Consider the following 22546-nt stretch of genomic DNA (forward strand, 5'->3'; position numbering starts at 1 on the left):
GTAGGGCACCTGACCATGTGGACCGACTCAGCGTGACCTGCGTGTACACTGACCCCATCTTTCTACTCAGCTGCAGGTCTGGCTGAGGTGCCCTGTAAACCACAAGGCCATCAGAGCGACCAGCTCTTCCCCGGGAAGGAAAGGAGGTTCTCTGCACACCTGCAGCAGGAAATGGACCAGCTACCGGGAGTCTGGCTGATGCTGTCTTGATTCTGGGTTGGGCAGGAGGGTGGGAGGCCCAAGGGTCAGTGGGCCTGGCCCTTCAGCCACACCTCTGCCCTTCCCAGCCTCCCCGGCGTCTGGGTCTTCTCCCCGAAGTCCGGGAAGAGTGAGGGCCAGAGCTGGGAGCCTGGCTCAGGAGGCAGCCTGCATCCAGCTCTCCATCCTGTCGAGACTCTAGGCTTGCTTGGGGGTGTGTGTGCAGGGACCGTTGGGCCACCTTCCATGGCAGGTGGGGCCCCCTGGCAGGCCTCACCTCTTTCTACGACTCCAGACAAACAGTTTCGTCAGGGGCCTTCCCAGAGGGAACCGCGGAGCCGGGGCCGTGCTGATAAGTGTTGCCAGCGTTAAGCCGAGAGCGGCTGTGGGACGGCCCAGGACAGGCTCAGCACCGCGATGGGTTCGGCGGGGACGGGTGTGGAGGCCTCCCTCCGAGGAAGGGCAGCCCGACAGGCCCTCCACCCCACCGGCTCTCACATGGTGGCTCTCGGCTTCCCGGGGCTGGGGGGAGTGCAGGGTCGGGACGTTCCAACCCTGGTTTCCCCAAATCTCTCACCCAGTTTTCTTCCCCTGGGGCAGCTTGGCTCAGGCTGCAGGAGGGCAGACCAAGGGGCCCTGCCACCGTCACCCCAAACCTGGAGAAGCTGTCGAGGGGCCCATCCACCATCGTCCACCTGGCAGGGATCCAACCCCCCCCCCACTGGAGACCTGGTAGCGCAGCCTCATTCTGAACCCGAGGTACCCCTGAAGGGAGCTCTGTCCCTCCAGGCTGAGCACCAGGTGGCTGAGGATGGTCCCTCTCTGTGTCCCCACCTCTGTCCTCACCCACCCACTCCACCCCGGCTGCAGAAACTCAGACACACGCGCCCCACAGCCCATCCCCCTGTTCTCCAAGCCCCTGAGCTTTGCACACACTGTTCTCTTTGCCTAGAGGTCCTTCCCTCGGCTCTGCTGGGGTAATTCCTATAGATCCCTCCAGACCAGCCCGTACGGTGACCCTGAGCCTGCATGGCAAGCACAGTCCTCTGCTACTGGGTTTCTTCCCCTCTGTGACCACCCCTCCTCTGCCCCCTGAGGCTGTGAGCTGGGGTGGGCGGCTTTCCTACCGCTCCCCCCAGCCACCGGCCAGCTAGCACACAGCAGCCCACTGCGCTCGTGAGGACCCTCCCTCCGGGGTGAACGAGTGGGAAAGACGGCAGGCTCCCACAGAGACAGAGGGTGTGGCGATGTGGCCAAGGGACCCAGCAGCAGGGGATGGGGGTGTGTGTGAACTCAGAGGGTTTGGCCGTGGCCCCTCCCCCAACGGTTGTGTGGATGGGGGACATGGCCAAGTGGGTGGGGTCACCGGTCCAAGTGACACCAAGACCCATCCTTCCTGGGTCTCCCCATGTGCACCCCAAGCTCCCTCTAGAGGCCAGCCCTTCCCTGCCCCATGCCCGCTCGCCCCACACCCTGCCTCTAGGACATGGGAGGAAAAAGTCAGGCAAGGGGGTTCCTCCACGGCTTGCTGATGTTGGACGGGGTAGTGGGGGTGCACAGAGCTGTGGCAGGTCCTGAGATCAGTGTGCAGCGTGGGGATGGGGGGGAGGCTCCACTCTGAGCTGCCAGCCGGTCTATGGAGAAGGGAGATGCAGGGCTGTGGTCGCGGGGGCCTGGTGGCCATACCACAGATGTTCACAGGGTGTCAGATGTGCCGTTTAGGGTCACAGGGTCCAGCAGCCTCCGTGAGCTCACGCCCATGCCACGGTACTCGCTGCTCACAGTGCTGATGCCCGCCCAGCCCCGCACCAGTGGGCAAGTACCCCGGCCAGCAAGCCCGCAGCGGGAAGCAGGAGAGCCGCACCGGGAGCCCAGCATGCACGCGGTCCGGCGTGCCAAGTCCGAGGGGGTCCCCGCAAGCGTGCAGTGGCGCGTGCGGCGGGTCTGTGAGCGCGGGGGCCCCTTGGCGGCTCCGGCAGCCGGGCCCAAGGAGCAGCATCTGGGTGGTGTGGGCGGAGCAGCTGGGCGGTCATCTGGGCACGTACTCGCCGGGCAGCCCGGCCCCGCCGTGGTCGCGCAGCGCCTTGTCCACCGTCCGGATGTAGCCGTCGATCAGCACCCGCATCTCGGGGGTGAAGGGCTCGGGGTCGTGCGGGCGCCGGCCACGCCGTCGGAAGCTGCCCTCCTTGTTGTTCTCCACGCACAGCAGCCGCTCCTCGCTCACGGACACGTTGAGGAAGGCCACCATCTCCCGCAGCGTGGGCAGCAGGCTGTGCCGCAGCTCCTCGTAGTGCACCACCAGCAGCCGCTTGCCGAACCGCAGCCAGTCCAGCACGTGCGAGGACCACCAGGCTGCGTAGCTGCGCACGAAGTCCGGCCACTCTGCGGGAGAGACGTGCAGGTCGGCCCCGCCTCCCAGGCGCTGCGGGCGGGGAGCCGGGGAGGAGGCCGACCAGGGCAGGCGGCCCCTCGGACCAGGCCCTCCTGACGGCCCACGGGCAGTAAGAGCGGCACCTCGGGGCCAGCCTGGTACATCGGGCCACGTCTGCGTCGGTGGCCGTGCAGCCCCACATGAGGAGAGATGCGGCGTGTGTGTAGGGAGCTGGTTCCCTCTCTCGTGGACAGTGAGCGCCCTGACCTCGGGGCTCATGCCAGGGCAGGGAGAGCCACGGGGCCCACGCGGCACAGCGGTGTTCATCATGGGGGGGATGGGTGACCCTCATCCACGCTCACCTTGCCCCAGGTGACAGGGACGAGCAGGGGCACCACGAGGACGGGCGTAGGCCCGAGCGCCCGCCCAGGTCCTCCTGTGAAGCTAAGTGAGCGAGGTCCCTGCCTGATGCCCACCACGTCCCATGGGGGTGGCCAGTCCACCCCGTGACGTCTCCAGGCAGCCGGCAACGTTCGGGGAGGATCAATCCGTGAGAGCTCTGTCCCGGCAAACTGAGACATGTGCTGGGGCTTTTGTCTTGGTGGGGACGGTGCCAATATCAACAAACACAGCTTGTGACCATCCCGCCACCTCGGATGGCGTGGGGACCCTTCGCTTTCCCTGGTCTTCACGACCACCCTCAGACAGGGACCGCCCTGGTGTCTCCGGTGGGTAAACTGAGGCCCCTGGGAGCCGAGGAGGGACCAGAGCTCAGCCTCCTGCTCCTGGGGCGCCAGCAAGGGGCAGGGTGGGCTGGAGGCGACGGGGATGTCTGCCGGGCAGGGTCTGCGGGGACGGGCCTGCCTGCCTGACAGCCCCACACCTGCTGCCCTCTGACCGCTCAGCGTCCCAACGCTCGCCACCTGGACCCGTGTCCCGGCCACACCGCGGGGGGCAGCGGCCGAGTCCGGGCAGGGCCGGGCCGGGTGTCTGCACAGAAGAGCTGCCCTCCCCCGCCTCCCTTCTGCCCACCTTTGCTCTTCCAGTTTTGGTCGGCCGCGTAGCCCAGGTGCCCAGCACACTTGCGGTTGAACTCGGCCACCAGGGACCGGTATGGGTTCCGGATCAGCAGGATGGCCGAGTCGAACATCTCGATCTCCCTGCGGCCACTCTCGTGGGTCTTCACGCAGATGGTGCGCCGGCTGCGCCAGTGGTCCTTCTCGCCTTTGAACCCTGCAGGGAGACGGGGGCCTGAGCACGGTGGTGGACCCCGCCGTGGCAGCCAGCAACGCTGAGTGCACCTCCAGGAGACCCCACAAGTCTAGGGACGGGGCCTGACGCCCCTCTACAACCTGCAGGCGCGTGCGTGTGGGCGTCTGCACGGCGATTTCCCGCGAGCGTCGCTGACATCCCATGAGTGAGTCGTGGCCGCAGGCGTGGCTCAGAGTGGGCAGGATACCTGCCAGGATCGCACGGCAGCACGGGGCTCTGGGCACCTGGTGCAGGTGTCCCCGTGAGGCCGGGCTTCCAGCCCCCGCCCGGCGGTGGACCCCGGGGTCCTGTGGCGGGGTCCCAGCCCTTCCCACCCGTAACAGAGTCACGTGTGGGTCAGTAAGACACTGTGGGCTCGTTCAGTGGAGGCCTTTGTGCTGGCGATGGAGGGGCTCCACATGCGGTCCCACGGAGCACAGAGCCTCCCAGGAACTAGGAGTCTGGGGCCGGTCAGGGGGTACAGCCAGATGTCACAGAAGGACCCCAGGAGGGGTGCCCCAGAACCTAGACTCCGGCCATGTCCCGCCATGTCTGGGGTCCGCCAGCCAGGGACCCGTGCTCCATAAACGAGCATGCGTGTCTCCTGGGCTCTTGGGGACAACCACAGCAACAAGCAGAGGCAGGGGGTGGCACGCAAAGGCGCAGCAGGTGGGGCCGGGTTCTTTGATGCTGGGAACAAGGCTCCTCTGAGGCGGGTTTGCCTCCTGGAACCCAACACAGTTCAAGCGGATCTCTGCCCCAGGCCTAACAACCGCCAGCCTTTGCCGGGGCTCCTACTGCCCAGCACTGGGACGAGGAAAAGAGGAGCCAGACCACAGGCTGTAAACATGGGATCAGGATTGGGATTGGGTCCCCAGCACCCCAAGTCCATCGGGCTGTCCCCATAGCGGCTGCTCTGTGTGTCCCATGGGCCACAGTAGCCCAGGACAGACGGGGTGCCCATGCGTGTCACTGGGGGGTTGGTGCAGAGGCCAGCGGCCACCCCGCACCAGTCCCATAAGCCTCACAGGGGGAACCTCTGGGGCCATCACACATGGCCACGCCAGCAACTGAGCCCCTGGGCCACTTGCAGAACAAGACCGCCAGCTGTGCAGACCCTCTAGACGAGCAGGTGACCAGCAGCCCGTGCTGCAGGACTCCATGGGCGCCAGCCACAGCAGGCAGGACCCCGGGACAGATCATCCGGCCGCCCCACTGGGGGGGCGGGTAGCACTCAGGAATTAAGGATGAATGACCAGCTTTCCTGGCTTCTCCCACCCAACCAGAGCCCTCTGCCAAGCTGAGGACGCTGTGGGCCTGGGCTTCCCTTCCTAAACCACAGTCCAGTCAGGAACCTGGACGCAACAGGGGTGACACCTGACCGCAGACCAATAGCCCCTCGCTTGGCCGGGTTCTCGTTCCTACTCAGGACAGGAAGGCCCCTTGCTTCTGCAGGGAGAGACTAGGGGCCACACAACTCGGGGGGCTTTGCACCATCTTGAAAACACAGCGTTTTGAGGAGCTCCTTCTGGCCTCACAGAACATCCGACAAATGAGCCGATGACGTCTCACCGAATTACCGCGGGTTCTGACAATGACGAGAAATTCGGAAAGTGGTCGTAGCATGGGCACGCAAGCTGTGGGGATGGATGTCCCAAGTCCCGGGCCGGCTGCACGGCTGGGAGCGTGTTTGCAATGCTGGTTCCCCGGCCCCCGGGGCCGGCCCTGGGACTCCAGGCCCCTCGGCCCTCACTCACCCTTGTTGTACAGGGTCCCGTCGAAGTAGTAGCTCCCTGTGTAGAAGCCGGTGGCGTGCTCGATGAGGTGCCGCGCCCACGTGTTCCCAGCTCCCGGGAAGCTTGACAGAGCCACAAACACCTTGGCCTTGGTGGGCAGGAACCGCCGGTCTGTGCAGCGAGTGTCTGAAAGGCCAGAAGCTGACCACCGACTGCCCCACCCGGACCCACCGCCCGCAGACTCCTGTTTCACTGATGGGGAAACTGAGGCAGGCCCGGGGGGGTAGGGGGTGGCCGCCCAAGCCTGTGCCCAAAGAGAATTCCGGGGATGACGAGGCCTCCCACAGCCCGGGCAGCGAGCCCTGGCTCCCCACACAGTGCAGAACATTCCAGGTTCTGCTGGACGGTGGTGGGGCCCCACCTCGCGGCTCTCCTGCTGTTCCTCAAAGCACCTCCGTCCCGACACTCAGGGAAAGGCCAGGTACATCCCGTGCCCAGCCTCCAGGGACGGTGGTGGCCTCCCCTCCCCACCCCAGGACGCACGCAGCCGCACTGGTCTCTCCCAATGCCCAGAGAGCACATGCGACAGACATGGGGGAGGGCCCCGCACGCCTTGTGCCCCAAGCACCGAACTCACCCTGCACGGGCGTCTGGTAAACCGCACAGTACTCGGCCAGCCTCTGTGCCTTGGGCTCCTGGCCACACAGTGCACTGTCCACGGCGTCCCGGAGGCTGAACTGAGGTGTGGGGTAAGCACAGTAGCACTCCCAGCCCCGCAGGATGGCCAGGGGGAACTCCTGCCAGGGAGCAAGGGGGGAGAAGCATGTGGGGTGCCCGCTGGGGCCAGGCCTCCCGGCTCGCATCAGCACAGATGGTGCCCATCCTTCCCGCGCCAGCCCAAGGGAGGCAGGATGCACGGGACGTGACTTCTGCCCCCAGCAGCTCAGAGTGGGCCGGGGACCCGACAACAGTCAGAGTGAGGAAGGCCCGGGCTAACCTTGGGGGCCCGGCGGGAAGTGCAGCGAGGACCGGGCACCCGGGGCGGGGTGTCTGTGGGAGCCAGTGAGTGCGAGGGTCAGGATGGGGCAGGTGAGTGCACATACTGCGTCCTGAAGGGAGCTCTGGCGTTCCGATGGGGCTCCCTGGGGAGGAGACCAGCCCAACCCAACTGCAGGGGCAAGGGGTGCAGGCTAGGACATTCCCGAAGTCCCTGCAGCTCTGCCAGGATTAGGGGTGGGGCAGCGCCTCGCGGTGAGGCCGGCCCCTGGCCTCCTGTGTGGGGTTCGTTCCCTGCTCCCTCTGCCCCCACAGAGGAGACCGCTGGGTGCTGGACGACCTCGGGCAAGGTACCTGCCAAGCCTCTCTGTGCTTCACCACCGAACATGGGCAATCAGGGGACTCGCACGTCCCTGATGAGGGCGGCCCAGCACGGGGCACGGCACGCGGGTGCTCCAGGATACCCAGCCCCGTCATCCTGCCTGCCCCTGCCTCTTACAAATGGAAATGCAGGGAGGGAGGTGGCAGGGAGGGAGGCGGGAGGCCGAGGCAGCGCCACACAGACCTTTTTATTTTTTGCTCACAGTGAAAATCTCGTAAATAAATAAAGAAAAGAAAAATCAATAGCGTTTTCCGAGTGTGGCTTGGCAAAGTGAGGATCTCTGCGTCCAGAAAGTCGCCCGTCCCAGCCATGGTGGGGGGGGCGATGCAGAGCCTGTGGGGGGCTCCTGTGCTCAGGCGTGTGCCCCCCAGTGCCCTGCACCCCTACCAGAGCCTCTCCCCGCCTCCCTCCTCCTCCTGGACACCCACAGGCTGCTGCACCCCTGCCGGGAGCTCCCAGGGTCCTAGCCCTGTCCCTCTGCGAGCTGAGCTGCCGCGTGGGGACAGAAGCCTAGACCCTGCGCTGTTCTGACACTGCACACCCCCACCAGGCGCCCCTGCGCGCCCCCACCACGCACCCCTGCGCACCCCGCCACACGCCCCTGTGCCCCCCCACCACGTGCCCCTGTGTGCCCCCACCACCACCCGTGTGCCCCACCACGCACCCTACCATGCACCCCCGCATGCCCCACCACGCACCCCCGCATGCCCCCACCACGCACCCCCGCGCATCCCACCACGCACCCCTGCGCACCCCACCATGCATCCCACTACCCATGCCCATCGTTGCTACAGCACCAAGCCCCCCCCATGCAGGAAAAGCCCTTAAACAGCCCGGGGGCCCCATCCAGAATGCTAGTCTCTATAAAACAGACAAGTCCTTCAGCTGTTGGCTTGGAAGAGGGGGAGGACCTGGCTTCCCTCTGGCCTCCTCCCCAGCTTGTCTTCTCCCCTGGGACCAGAGCCCCGGTCCCCATGCTTTTTCTGTACAAGGCTTGAGGCAAGGATTTTCGGAGGACGGGGGAGGCAGTAGCTCAGGGTGTCCGGGCTTCCTGGGCATAGGGACCAGGGAGGAAGCAGCAGGCGTGTAGCCCATCAGATCCCGACACTGACCCTGACACGTCCAAGCCTCAGTTTCCCTGTCTGCGAGCACCTTCTCATCTCTCAGGATTCCACTGCCTCCCCCCATGCTTGGGGGACCTGAGGGTTTGACACTCTGCCCGTAGGCTCCTCTCCAAGGTCCCCATGCCCGGAAGGTCGGAAGCCCCACCCCCACTGCACCTGTCAGACTTGCCCATGGCCACAGCAGCCCAGCCCCCCACTGGCCACACCCTCAGGCACCGCAGCGAGGCCCGCATTGGCATGTCGGGCTGGGGCCGGGACCGGGCCATGAAGCAGCACCGGCGGAGCCCCCAGCCATCTCTCTGCACCACTCGGCCGCTGTCCCAAGCCCACGTCCTTCCCCCACCTCAGGATGCGGCTGTATTCGGAGACAGTGTCTCTAAGGAAGGAATCCAGTTAAAATGGGGCCATGGCAGGTGCGAGCCAATCCGACTGGTGTGGCCATAAAAAGAGATTCGGATACACACACAGACGACCATATGAACACACAGGTACAGGATGTCCGTCTGTGAGCCCACGAGACCTGAGAAGAAACCAGCCCAATGACACCCCACCTTGGGCTTCTGGTTTCCAGAGCCCCGAGAAGTGCGAGCCCCCTGTCTGTGGCACTTTGTTCGGGCAGTTGTGGTGACCTTCTACGCTGGGGTCCTTACAGTCCTTGGCCATGCACCACTGGTACATGCAGAGCTCAGGACATTTGCACCTGCTGTTCTCTCTGCCTGGAACGTCCTGCCCCCAGACCTCCCCCTTATTCAAGCCCCTTTCCCTGAGAGGCCTTCACTAGCCACCCTGGGTCACACCACCACACCCTTCGCACCCCCACGAGACCCCATCCCTTTGCTGAGCCCTCCCTCTGGTTCAGCCCGTGGGAATCACTGGGTCCCGTTTGCTCCTGCAGTCAGCCGCAGCTCCAACTCGTGCTCCGCGGTCGTCCCTTGGAGCAGACTTTCCCTCCCCTCAGAAATCCGTGTGCCCACGCTGGATCCCCGTGGAGGAACCAGCAGCTGTGGTCGACGTGCAGACACCATGGAGCGTCCGTTCACCCCACGCGTCTGGGCTCTGTCTGCTGTGCCCTCACGAGCGCCAGCAGGACCAGGTCCCAAAAGGAAGTGTCCCTCTACCAGTGGCCACCTCTGTGGGGGTCGCACCCCACCAGCAACCCAAGCCCCTCCTCTTCCTTGAGTGGATGAAACCGTCAGGTTCCGGGTGCGTGCGGAGCACGGGGGAGCGCGGACAGTAATGCGGTTTTATTTACAACAGAACAGAACTGGATTCTGAAAACACAGGACAATTTCCAACCCCTCGGGGATTTCTAGGACATGATTTCCATAAAAATTAAATATTGATGAAACTTTCTCTGCCAGCTTCCCTGCTCCCCCCACCCCCACCATCTTCTCAACGGTTGGAGAAGGGGAGGTGGGAGGGGGACACAGATGTGAGACCGTTTCTATCGGAGGGATACAAGGGGACGGGGTAGGGAGACAGGTCTCCAACCGGAACTGCATCCAGAGCCTGGGCCTGGTGGCTGCCGCAGGCACAGTGATTCAGTCTGGTGCTGGGTCCTGACGGTAGCAGTGGCTGGGCCCTCCCGTCCCGGGAGTCCCCCTGCAAAGGCACGTTCATGGCCACAGGTCAGGGAGTGGACGTCCCAGCAGACCCGTCTGTCTCTGTCCTCCTTGAGCGCCTTTCTTGCGGTCAGTCCCCAGGATTATAGAGAATCACAAAAACGTCAGAGATCAGAACTTCGGGCTTTAGGAGGGCAAACTGAGGTGAGGAAGCAGGTGCCGAGCAGCCCAGACTTCAGACCGTGAGACTGATCGGGGGCAGAAGCAGCCCAGGGCTGCCCAAGACCACACTCAACTCCATGGACACACTCACAGAAATGGGGGTTTTTGGTGAAATCTGCAAACCAGCACGGAGCTTGCCTTCACCGATCTCCTGCCTCCCTTCACTCCGAGGCCGCTCTGGACATGCACACCCAGAATGAAAGAAGGTGCCCGGGGGTGGTGGCTGCTGGGATGGGCATGGACGGTGGGCATCATGGTCAACCAGAGCCCGTCCGCAGAGCGCATCACCAAGCGCGTGTCTTCTGCTGACACAACGCCCCTGCCGTCGGGCTGCAAAGTAGGAGCTGTGTGGTCGGGGAGGCAGCCCCGGAGCCGGGACCAGCTCACGCTCCCCCTGCCACGGAAACCCACGGCTTTGAACAGCATCCGTGAGAATCAGTGAGAATGCCACAGCTCAGGGCCACGAGACTGGCCAGGACCACAAGGCAAGGATGTGTCTGCAAAGAGACACAAACCCAGGTCACGGACTCTGAAGCCACCTTCCACCATCTTCGGGATGAAGCCACGTGACTCGCTTCTGGAAACACACCTGAAGTCTCACGAGTGATGCAGGAGACACACGAGTCCCTCACACCAGTGACTCCACGTGTGATGACGCAAGAAGAGCATTACGGGCCGCTGAAAGGCTGACCTTCGGGAATGTTCACGGCAGCGTGGCTCATAGCCACGAAGAAAGAGCCCAGAGTGGGCGGGATGGGGGCTCATGCCACGAGGGACACGTGGAACAAAGGAAAATGGAAGGAGAGATCCCTTTTTTTTCTTTAAGCAGCCGCCGTGCCCAGCACGGAGCCCGAGGCGAGACTCGATCTCGCGACCCCGAGACCATGAGCTGAGCTGAGCTGAGAGTCGGACGCTCTACTGGCGGAGCACCCACGTACCCTGAACGATTCAGTTTTAAAGATGCGAATCCCACCAACATGCCCGTCAAACAGAGGACCTGAAGATGTGAGATGCCGTTGGTGGTGTCCTCTGATGCGGTACCGTCACTGATGAGTTCTCATTTAATTTCACGTTTTCCAAATTTTCTAAAATAGTTATGTGTTACCTTTAGAGACACCCACCCCCAGAAGAATAAACTTTCTCTGAAGACACACATGGTGCAACGTTGACAGGTTTACGGCCAAAATCGTGAGAGAACCCCAAGGCTATGCCAGGTTGTCACCGGCCGACAGGACCAGCGAGCATTTTAGCAAAGGGAAAAACCTCCCTCCTTAAGCCCACGTCCAGGGGCTTAATTCACAAAACCCAGACGCTCACTGCCCTGCCGCTGGCCGGCTGCAGAGGCAGCACCCCTCCCCCACCCAGGGACAGCCTGCACCTGGCAGGATCCAGGTGGGTCCGGCAGAACAGCCGTGGTGCAGGGAACAAGCCGGGTCAGTGCCACGGGAAAGCCCGAGAAGACCGGCCCAAGCCATCAGCCGTCTACAGGAAGAGCTCACACTGTCTCCCTTCGTTTTCGCCCTCCGACAGACTAGGAGCAGGGAGAGGGGACCTCTGGCCACATGCGGGATCCCTGTGGAAGCGTCAGGGGCCAGCAGCCCGTCTGCCCACAGTGCTGGAGCCCCTCGCCGGCCCCACGTCTGCCATCCCAGGTCCAGGCATGGACACAGGGCAGGTCTGTCCCTACGGCCGCAGAATATCAGACCAAATGGCTTCTCTGTGCTCAGACACACATGACATTGGCCGAGCCCCGCACCGGTGGTCAGACGGTCATGGCACTGACGGTGCCTCTCGTGTCCTTCTGTCTGGCCACATCATGGTGTTCCTGAACCATCACGACCAACCCACAAACCACGGTGGAGACGTCCCCTCTGGGGCCACAAACGCCCCCGACGGTGCTTGGCCCAGACCGGCACTCGAGAAGCCCAGCCCGACCCCAGCCTTGGCTCCGCGTGGGGGCTCGTGGAAGCGGGACACAGAAAACCACGGAAGTGCTCCCCAGTGGGGGAAGGGCTGCGTAAGCAACAGGACATCTGCGCGATGGAGCCCAAGATGGGGAAAGTGCTGCCCGTGCCAGGACAGAGCGGTCCCTGAGCCCGACCGAGACTGACCGGATGAGGAACAGGAGCTACCCGTCCCCTCCCCCAGCACTGCTCAGCAGGAACCAAGGCATCGTCCCGATGGCACGGGCCCCTGCTCCCACAGCCACAACCCCCGCTGGCTCAGGCAGCATGTGGGGGGGCAGCGTGTCCCCCTCGGAGCACCAGGAGAGTAAAGAGGGTCACCCGGCATGTGGGGCACCTCCACGTTTGCAGATGGAGGCGGCCAGGTCGGGTGCCGTCGAGCTCCTTGGACTGGCGATGGCAGTAGGTGCTCCCGGGGCTGCGGACCTCCGGCAGGTGTGCGGAAGCCCTGGGAGGGCCATGTTGAGCAGGTGCACATGGCCCTCCACCCACAGCTCTGCTCCCACGTGGGGAGCATGGGAACACGGGCCCTAGCCGGACGCCCCACGGACACCCCAGACACCCTGAAATGCTAGAGCCACAGAGACCCACTCCAAAGGCTGCGGCTTGGGCTGGAAAGTGCAGGAAAGGCTCTGTCTCAGCTCTGATGGGCGCATCTCAAGAGACACCAGGGAGGGCAGGCTCCCCGCGTCCCCAGAAGCCCACTTCCTGCAGCTCTGAGCCACCAGCTAGGTCAGAACCAGAGGGCCTGCTTGGGTCCAAATCCCAGCTCCCCCACATAGGGGATGGGTGACCTTGGGCAGCATGCATGACCTTCTCCACCTCTGTTTCCTCACCTACAATCACAGCATGTCTCAGCACCCACCAGGCATGGCCGTCAGGAGGGCAGAGTGACTTCCTACGTGGCGAGGGGTGTGGCCACTGCCGGAGGAACAAGGACATATGCGCCACCATCACAAGGACACTCCCGTCTTAGCCCCATCCCGTTACATGGCCTCTTGTCACAGTCCCCAGCACAGGGGAGCAGCCCTGACCTCAGCCTACTGCCATGCCCTGGGGCCCACATGTGGGCCACTGGACAGCACCCCAGACCTCAGCACTCTGGGGGTCCCGTCGCTTACCAGCCCCACCTGGCCTTGACCACCATGTCCCACCTAGAGCTCCCGCACGAGGATGGGACGGAGGCCTCGGCGCCCCGCCCGCCCTCTGCAGAATCGTCTCCAAGCCCCGGCTGAGCCAAAGACACACGTGTGACCCTGGCCCTGATGCCGGGTTCAGCACCCAGCCTTGTCCATGGGCACAACCAATGAGCCGTCCACTCTCCCCAAGCCCGAGCCAGCACGTCCCACTAACAAGCCCAGTCAGTGTGACACCTGCCATCGGGGAAGGCACGATCCTTCCAGCCTCGCGGCCCAGCGGACAGCACCCCGGCCAGCCTGGGGTGCCCACGCAAGCACAGACCACGCAGCCATCCCAAACCTGCGCCTGGCCCGGGCCCCTGCTCCGTGCAGCCCACCACAGACACGCACACGTCACAGCTGGCCTCACCTTCTGGGAACAAAACCCCGAGCACGCGTCCACCGTCGCGTTGGCCTGTGCCAGGGAGTCCGGGAAGGTGTGGGTGCCGTTCTCTGGCAGTCGGAAGCACCCACGGTACGTGACAGTCCTCCCTGTGGGGACAGAACGGGTGTCTGCTGAGACACAGTGCCCCTGGCTGTTGGTGCCTGTCAGGGGGAAACGGTGGCTTCGGGGTCTGGAAAGTGGAAAACAGAGTCAGCGGGGCGGGTTTCAAGCCAGACAGCAGACCGCTCTGGACGGCGTGTAGCGGGCCAGGCTCCTGAGACCCCGGGCACCCGAACTTCGCCACCACGGTCACCAACAAGGGACCACGTCATTGCAGCTGCTGACCTCAGGCCGCTTCTCCTGCCAGCTCTGCAGGATGGTGTCTGCCCTCCCCGCCATCCATCCTTCCTTCCGCTAGCTCCCTGGGGATGGTATCCATCACCCACTTCCTTCTCCCACCAGCTCCTGGGGCATAGTGTCTGTCCCCCTCTGTCCCTCCTTCCTTCTCCTACCAGTTCCTGGGGGATGGTGTCCATCCCCCCGCTCCATCCATCCTTCCTTGTCCTGCCAGCTCCCCGGAGATGGTGTCTGTCCCCACCTTCCTTCTCCTACCACTTCCTGGGGGATGGTGTCCATTCCCCCCCACTGTCCGTCCTTCCTTCTCTCACTAGCTCCGCAGGATCGTCTGTCCCCCCCCACCCCCGTCCCTCCTTCCTTCTCCTGCCAGCTCCCTGGGGATAGTGTCCGTCCCCCTTCCTTCTCTCACTAGCTCTGGGGGACAGTGTCCATCCCCCCTTCCATCCCACCTTCCTTCTCTCGCCAGCTCCTGGGGGATGGTGTCCGTCCTCGCCCCATCCCTCCTTTCTTCCACAGATCTGCATTAGGCCACCCAAGAGGCTGATATTCCGGAAAATTCTACATCCCTGCCGTGCAGGCATGAGGAGAAAAGTAGATCCAGAAACGTGAAATGCCGCCACGGCCCCTTGCTGTGCTGCAGGGTCAGACCCAAACTCCCGCCAGCCTCAGGAAGGCTCCCTGAGCCCACAAGCTGTCTTCCAGCCCAGGTGGAGTAGTACAGCTCCGAGTGGGGTCCTGGCTGCTGGGCCTTCTGGAACATTCCGGCTCTGACAGCCTGCACTCTGGCCACACTCATCAGGGCTGCTTAGGCGGCAGCCTCGCTGTTGTGCCCACTCTGCCCTCCCGCCTCAATAGTGTGGAGACCCCGTCACCAGCCAGCACCCCGGGTGGCGTCTCCATGCACGACCATAGAACAGGACCAGGCCTGGAGTCTGGGAGCCTGTCAGGTGGGCCAGTGCTCTGCAGTCCTGGCGCCAGTGGGCCCAGCAAGTGCCCAGAAGGGATGGACCCGTGAGGAGCGGTGTGACTTGCCATGGGCTGGTGGTCCCAGTGGCACCGGCTGCCTCCGTCTGTGCCATCATGGGGGGAGGCTGCTGTCCAGGGCACGGGGCCCCCTCATGCCCGGGGACAGCCCAGGGCCTCTGCGGCCACACAGAACGTGCGAGACCCCCAGGTGAGCGTGTCTGTCCTGCAGGCCATGAACCCACACAGCCCTCGGCCGCCCCTGCGCCCACCACGCAAGCCCCTCCAGTGAGGCTGGCAGGGAAGGGAGGCCGCCAGCTCTTGCCCGTGTTGAGGACGCAGGGCTGCAGGTGGGAGACGGAGCACAGGGAGAGGCGGGCACACTCACGCTTCCTGGAGCCGGGCGGCAGCTCCTCCACACGGTAGATGGACAGCCGGCCCACGCCCCCGCACACGGAGCCTTTCTCCCCTTTGCACTCGTGGTTACACGCCTCGGGCCCGACACTGGTCACCGGGAGCCGGTTCCCGCAGTAGCACTCGGCCCCGGCCTCCAAGCCCGCGTACGCGTAGGACCTGCAGGGAGAGTGGCCCCGCTGAGTCGCTGCCCCGGCCCCACGGCAGCGGTGACTGAGGTCAGGGTCAGGTCGGGAGGCCAGGGCCGCGGTGGCCGGCCCACAGCTGCCCATAGGGGCTGGTCTTCAGCCCGACTTAGAGGCCCCCCGGCTGGCGGGGAGCAGGCCGTCCTTCATGATAATCTAGTTTGATCAGCCCCACTCGTGCCTGACTGAGAGCTCTGTCCCGAGGCCCCACCGCGGGAACAGAGGGCCCGAGGCCGTGGCGGGCTGTGAACAGGCTCTCAGGACCAGAGGACGGGAGCCCAAACTCGGGACACCGGTCAGCTCCTGGGATGCAGCACTCCCGCCGTGGATGGTTCCAGCACCAGGCTCACGTTGGTCCCCACTGGGCCAGCACGAGTCTGGAACACCGGCCGCCAGGCCTCCGCCCAGGGCCGCTCCCCACCTGCACGTACCAGGCAGGGCCCCAGCATGGGGGAGGAAAGACGGCAGACGGGCCCCAGCGCGGGCCACACGGACGCCAGCTCTGGAGACAGGCCAGCGCATTCACGTCCCCGGCTCCGAGGACTGAAAACCCCTGTGCCCCTCATCACCGTTTGTGCCCACCGGCTGGCCATGGGGCCCGACAGTCGCTGTCTACCTGCAAGTCTGTTCCCCGAACTGCTGGGGAGGTAGAGGGGACTGAGTTGCTGTCACTTTCTACTCGGTCTATGCTGCAAGGCTGAGCCGGGACCCATCCTATCTGTTCCAGACTCAGTTTCTCTGTAACGGATCATGACCAAGCTGGAGGTCTTCCCGGAAGAGATGGCAATGAAGCCAAGCCTTCTACTAGAGTCTGAACACACAAGTAAACCGAGGCTCAGGAGAGGAAAACCACCCGCTAACATGGCGGCCTGCTCCCCGGGCACAGTCGTGAGCCCGCATCACGTCCTCTGTGCCCCCGGGGGTTGCTGATCCATCCAGCTCCGGTCAGAGCAAGACGCCCCCCGCAGCCACACGCCCCCTCATCCGGAGGTAGACTCTGCGGCCCGGGGCTCTCACTCACCGCTCAGCGCACGCGTCCTGGCAGTGGGAGACAGTCATCTTTCTCAAGTCGAAGAACACGGCGCCCTTCAGGGTTCTGTCCCGGCCGCCGTCGCTGAAGCAGCCGACGTACGTGCCTGAGGATGGGAACACAGCGGAGGCTCAGGCGGGGGACGGGACGGTCCTGTCACATACCCACCCTCGGGGGGGACCCTCGGAGGGCCCAGGGCACCCGGTGAGGCCGCACCTACCCCCGGCGCTCCCAGACGCCTACGCCGGACAGCCCGCTGTCCCCACACACACCTGCCAGGAGCTGGCAGTGGCCTGAACAGCAGCCCCGTCCTCCTCCAGCCCCACCTCGCCTCCCGGGACCCTCGTCTCCATCCCCGCCCATTCCCCCACCCCCACGAAGGTGCAGACGGGGCAGGTCCTGTAACCTATGGTCCAGAGGGAGGAAATCGGTTATGGAAAGTCTGACCTTCACTAGAATAAGGAGCATCTTGCAAACGGGAACAGGATCTCAAGAAAAATCTGCGATCCCGGGTGGGGGGAGGGGAGCCGCTGTCGCTGGAGGCATGGACGCAGCGAGTCAGGCGGTAAGGGAGCCATCCACATGGGACTCGACAGTGCCGGGGACGCTGGGGGATGGGACCCGCCAAGCGGTCACGTGTTGACCCCGCATGACAGGTAAGCGCCCTCCCCGTCACTGACACAGAGGGGACTCCCAGACACATGCAGGGAAGCCAGAGAGCACAAGCACAGAGCCAGCGCACCGGGCCACGTGCACACACTGCCACGTGGCGCAGGAGCTCTCCCAGTCCTACGCCGGTGGCTGGGCCGAGACGCGGACGGGGCGCCCCTGGCACAGACACTGCCCGCCGCCCCGAGGACGTCTGGAAGGGCATCCATGCAGCACACGCTGCCACTGGGGGGTAACAAGCCCAGGGCGGCCCCACAGCTGGAGGAATGGCACCCTGACCCCCCAATCCCGGTGCCCTGAGGGCAGACGTCACTCGCTGTGTTCCTGCCGGGATCCCGGCCCAGAGCAGGAGCCCAGGGCCGCCCGCTGGGGGGTTTGGAGAAGCATGTCTCCCACCTTCATTCCCGGGGACAAAGCCGGGAGCAATCGTCCCGTCTGTGAACATTACACCTAACTCTGCCTCTGACCTTGGCTACATCACAACAACGTTCTGTGCCTCAGTTTCCCTAACTGTCCAGTGGATTTAAGGTCCACCACCTGCCCCATCCCGCCCAAGCCCCTTCCTCTTGCCCCTGGCATGGACCTGTGCCTGTTCCCTGATCATGCCCACGGTCTGCTTCCTGCCCATCCTCATCGGGCATCCCCGACCACGCCAGCCTGCCACGGACCACCAGCCTGCAACGGCCTCTCCTTTCTCCAGATTCGGACATTCTGTATCTGAAACGCTCGCCAATGCCCAAGCCCTTCTCAGTAACTGCTGGTGTTAAAACGCTCTTATACCCACGTGCCCTGTGTCCACGGGGTCCCGCTGTGCCCCGCACACGGTCAGCACCCTGTGCCACAGTAGGTCGGGGCCCCCAGAACCAGGCTGAGGCTCCGCAAGGATGGGGCAGGTGAGCAGGAGCTTGGACACGAGGAGGGGCAGGCCTGCCGGCCCCCCGCACACAGCTCCCAGGCCCGGAATAAGCAGCGGGAGGTGAGCAGGTGCCCGGAGATGGGATTCCGCCACTGAGCCAAGGTTGCCGAGGCAGAACCCGGGGGCGGCGGGGAGCAAAGTTTACCATCCTCACTGTCTGCCTGCAGGGCCGTGAGCCTCCGTGTCCCCTTGGCCCCAGGACGCCTGGCAGCTAGCCACGTAGCCACGGGCACTGGCTCTTGCTCAGGACACCAGCACCCCTGGGGTCACAGACAGGTGAGGACCCCTGAGACCCCTCCCCCTGCAGCAGGATAAAGGGTTACCCTCGACCAGGTACTTGGTGGAGGAAAACTAACCTTTGAGAAATTCCCGGTGTGTTGCACAGCAAAGAAGAAATTCTATTACAACTTTCAATTAAGCTCCAAAACACAAGCTCAGGGGTCATTTTCATGCGAAACGAGCCAAAAACGTGTCGAGGGGCCCACGGCATGCGTGGAATGCAAGTCGGGCGGGAGGGGGCGTGACTCTGGGCCCTTGCCACCCCCTCCCTGCCGGGCCTGGGCCTCCCCACCTGTAAGTGGGGACAGACGGCCCCGCGGGCTCAGGGAGGGTCGAGAGAGGGAGGTAACATGCGGTGGTGTCTGGCGCGAGGCCTGGCCTGCGGTGCTGCTGAGGGGCTGCTGCGTTGACCCCGACAACGATCAGGACACAGACTCTCCAGTCCTTTGTCCCTGAGACCTGAGTCAGCGGGTGGGACCCGTGCTGGACGCCCACCGGGGTGCCCCTGGTGCCCTCACTGTGCTCAGGCGGCTGGACGCTGGACTGGAAAACAGCAGCGGGAGACCTGAACCACGAGCGGGAGAGGAAGAAGTATTTGGAGCCGCGGGGCTGGGCTCTCCGCTGGCCGTACCACGGGGCGCGCAGAAGGCCCAGGACCCCAGCAGAGCCGCGAGCCCTTTGTGCTGGAAAATCACCAACTGGCTCTTCCAGCTCTGACGGAAGCGAGGGTGTGCGGCGGAGAGAAGACGTCCGGGGGACACACTGGGACACATTCTGAGGCGGATTTATTGCTTTCGGCGAAAACGGAGGCGACGCATTATTGTCTGTGACTCCGCATCTGTTCATTTGCGCGTCAACACGGACGCGCCGTGCGGCTCCTAACAACGGCTTTGGAGATATTGGAATGTCTTTGGAAATCACTATCAATAAAAAACAAACTGGCGAGGGGAAGTTACTATTTCTCCCCTAGTAAACTTACTGACATTTTATTCCATTATGGATGTTGTCCAAGGTATAATGAAATGCTTGGTGATTGATGGCCTCCTGCCGCTTCCGCGCCACACAGGAGCCCCTTCCAGGAGCGTGGCGGGCTGCCCGGCCGCAAAGAGCCGCCCTCTTTGTCTGCAGTCCCAGCAGCTGGCCCGCATGGGCCGCTGGGCCCCGTGACGAGCGCGGCCAGCACGGAGGCGGGGAGGGCGCCCCAGGGGCTCACGGCGGTCAGCATCCCGATCGCCCCAGAACTGCTGCCCCGTGACCCTGAGGTCCTGATCTCTTCAGCGGCTACAACATCCCATCCACCACTTCGCCAGGGGGAGATGACGTGGAGACAAGGGGTGCCCCCGGCGTTCAGACTGGGTCACTCCATACTTCTCCTCCCATTGGCCGGGTCATAAAGACCTTCATCTGGGCCTCGGTGCTGCTGTGTGGCAATCGTCCACCCCCAGACTGAGCTCTTCAAGTGCATAGAGAAGGGTAGACTGGTGCATGGACCCCCGAGGAGGGTGCACAGGGAGAAATAAAGAATTGACCTTTGGCCAATCTGCCCAAGGCCACAGAGCCAGCGACTGGCAATACCAAGGTCTGTTTTCAAAACCTGTGCTCTTTCCCTGGCTGCTGCTCAAGCATTCTGTGTTGACTTTGTCAGTCATTCACACTTTAGTCTGAACGCGTCACGCTGGTATAGTCTGCATAGAGACCCAGCTTCCTGGAGAGCTGGGGCAAGTTTACAGAAGGCAGCCTGTGCAGTGAGCTGCAGAATCCATTCCTCTTGTCCCCCTCATTCTTAGGTGGGAGCTTGCTGAGGAACCCCACAGCAAGGGCTCTGATCTACGTGACCTCAGGAGAAACCTCCTTCTGTGGAGACAGAAGGACACTGTCCTCTGGGCTTCACTGACCGTCAGTCATCTCCCCCAACGTGAGGGCCTCAGGGGCTCCTCCCTCTTCCCTGGATCGTCTCACTATCTTGGCAGTGAAGCCAGGCTCCCAGGCCTGGCCCTCCTCCTGACCCGCCACCTCCAGGCTATACTCCAAGATGTCTCCCGGTCCCTCCCCTGCCACTTGCTCTTCCCCAGCTCCCTCCTTGCTCCTTGCCAGTGTCCTGGGGTCACACCCCAAACAGAGCACAGCTTCTGGGGAACCGAATCCAGGAGAGTGACCCTGGCAACTGACAGAGCATCCCCACATTCCCATGTTTCCCCGCAGGATGAGGACGTCACCATCAGGGTATTTCCATCAACGTGTCATTTACAAGTGCAGCACAAATGCCGTATGATTAGCTGTTTAACAATAAAAGAACAGCCACCAGGGACTGGTGCCGGGAAGCACACCAGGCCCCCGGGCCCAGGGGTCTCCGCCTGCGCGAGCCCCAGAATTACCCACAGACAGTGCTGTGCAGACACGGCCCCCAGCCCGTGATCGGGGGAGGCTGAGGACCTGTACGTGGGACCGGCTACTGCCCTGGGCCCTCCCTGCTGTCCCATGCCATCCCCACGCGAGCCCTGGGCTAGGTATGTCTGTCTCTACGCCCCAGGGACCTGGGGACATTAGGTCAGGGGTCCAAGGTCGCTGCTAAATCAGGACGCAAGCGGATGTCCACCTGAACCCAGAGGCCGGGTTCTGGGACCTGCCCAGCCAGTGAGTGGGCAGAACTCAGTGGTCTGGAGGCCGCAGGTGGGGCCTGAGAAGGGGAAAGCCACCCCTGGCCCCAGGCAGGGCTCCTGGGAGCGGCCCCCCAACACGCCAAGGGGTCCAGAGCTAGGCACCTACCTCGGCTGCTGGCCATGGGCCTGGGGGCCTCGGGGCCCGGAGCGGGCGGCCCCTGGGGGTCCCCCATGAAGTGCTGGAACCAGCGGCGTCTCAGCTGCCGCAGCTCCAAGTTCCGGCTCCGGAGCCCTCGGGGGCCGGGCCGGGGCCGGGCCGGGGGCCTCCGCAGCACGTCCACGCCGAGCAGCAGCTCCGGGCTGACGCGGGGGGCCTGCAGCGCCCTGCTGTCCAGTAGGCCCACGCCCAGTGCCACGGCAGCCACAGGCAAGGCCTGCAGGGGGCCGGGCGCTCGGGGCCCCGGCGGGAGGGCCACGCGGGCACGCTGCAGCAGCAGCAGGCTGCCGGTCATCAGGTAGGCGGCCGTGAGGAGGAACAGCAGGACCTGCGTGCGCCGCAGCAGCGTCTGCGGTCGGAAGAAGGGTCTGGCCATACCCCCGGGCGGCGGGGCTCCCGGCTGGGGCCTGGGCACAGCTCCTAGCGCCCGGGCGGGAGGGAGGCCAGGGCCCCCAGAGGCCTCATCTCTGCATGCTGGGGCCGGCCTCTGCTCCTCGGGGCTCCCGGTCCACCTGGCCTGTCTCCGGCAGGTGCCCCAAGAACACCATCACGCGTCTCCGGCCGCGGGGCCCCGCGGCTGTGGCTCCTGCCCCAGGGTCACCAACTCTGCCATCGCTGGGCTCCGCCAATGCCCACGCCTGTCTGGGGATCTGGAAGAGCAGAGAGAGCACGCTTAGATGCAAGGGGAGGGGCATGGTGCCGCCGCGCCGGGGTCAGGAGCCCCCTGCTCTGGCCTCTGTTTCCCAAAGGGGACGCCTGTGCTGCAGGAGCCCCAGAGAGCAGGACTCAAGTCCCAGCTCCGTGACCAGCTGGCTGTGTGTCCCTGGGTAGCCCCTCAGGCCTCAGCTTCCCCATCTGTAAAATGGGGATGACGCCCCCTCCCCCTGAGCAGCCCTGGACATCCAGGGACAGAGGTGGCTCCGCAGAGAATCCTCTCAGGCCATGCCCGGAGCCGAACACTGACCTAGCATCTCGTTCAACCCTCAAGGCAGCCCAGAGGGAGATGGTGGAACAGCCCCATTTCACAGATGAGGCAAAAGGAGGCAAAAGAACTTTCCCACGTCGTTCCGTCAGCAAACAGAGGAACCAAGGCTTGAAACGGTCTGTTTCAGGGCCTGAACTGTAAATTAGGAACTGGCCCAGCCAGCAATGGACGCCAGCGTGCACAAGTGTACCCAGCCCAGGGCATGCGTATGCAGCAGGCGCTCCATGCATGCACAAAGTCTGCCAACGCCCTCCCCAGGGCGCGTTGGTCCTGGAAGTTGTGTCCTGGGAACTGCTTCGCAGAGCCTGGTGGGCTCTAGCCCGGGAAAGGATGAGGGGTCGCGCACCTGCTCATGGAGACTGGGGCCCCTAGCGGGAAAGCAGGAGGCGCTCAGCGCGGCCTCCCAGGGCTGCCCCCGGCTCTCACGCTGGGCTTTGTCTCCGGGTGGCGGTGCCTCTGAAGTGGGCTGCTAGGGGCTGGCAGGGGCTCTGCAGCTGCCAGGAGCCAAGCCGTGGTGTGAGGGTGGCCCTCGGCACAAGGACAGTCTTGTCCTGGGAAGAAA

At 64.1% G+C, this 22546-nt stretch overlaps 1 protein-coding gene across 1 annotated transcript; it reads right to left on the reverse strand.

Moving 5' to 3' along the window:
- Positions 1–1105: 1105 nt before the first annotated feature.
- On the reverse strand, positions 1106–21623 carry LOC111161171 (WSC domain containing 1). Its single transcript, XM_022524716.1, has 8 exons — positions 20949–21623; positions 16310–16424; positions 15078–15262; positions 13355–13476; positions 6194–6353; positions 5578–5742; positions 3602–3802; positions 1106–2580 (listed from the first exon to the last, which is right to left on the reverse strand). The coding sequence occupies exons 1-8, from the start codon at positions 21373–21375 to the stop codon at positions 2228–2230; spliced, it is 1728 nt and encodes a 575-aa protein (XP_022380424.1). The 5' UTR covers positions 21376–21623; the 3' UTR covers positions 1106–2227.
- Positions 21624–22546: the final 923 nt, after the last annotated feature.

This window comes from Enhydra lutris, unplaced genomic scaffold (genome assembly GCF_002288905.1).
Source record: "Enhydra lutris kenyoni isolate GAN:26980312 unplaced genomic scaffold, ASM228890v2 scaffoldscaffold82, whole genome shotgun sequence".
Lineage (NCBI taxonomy): Eukaryota > Metazoa > Chordata > Mammalia > Carnivora > Mustelidae > Enhydra > Enhydra lutris.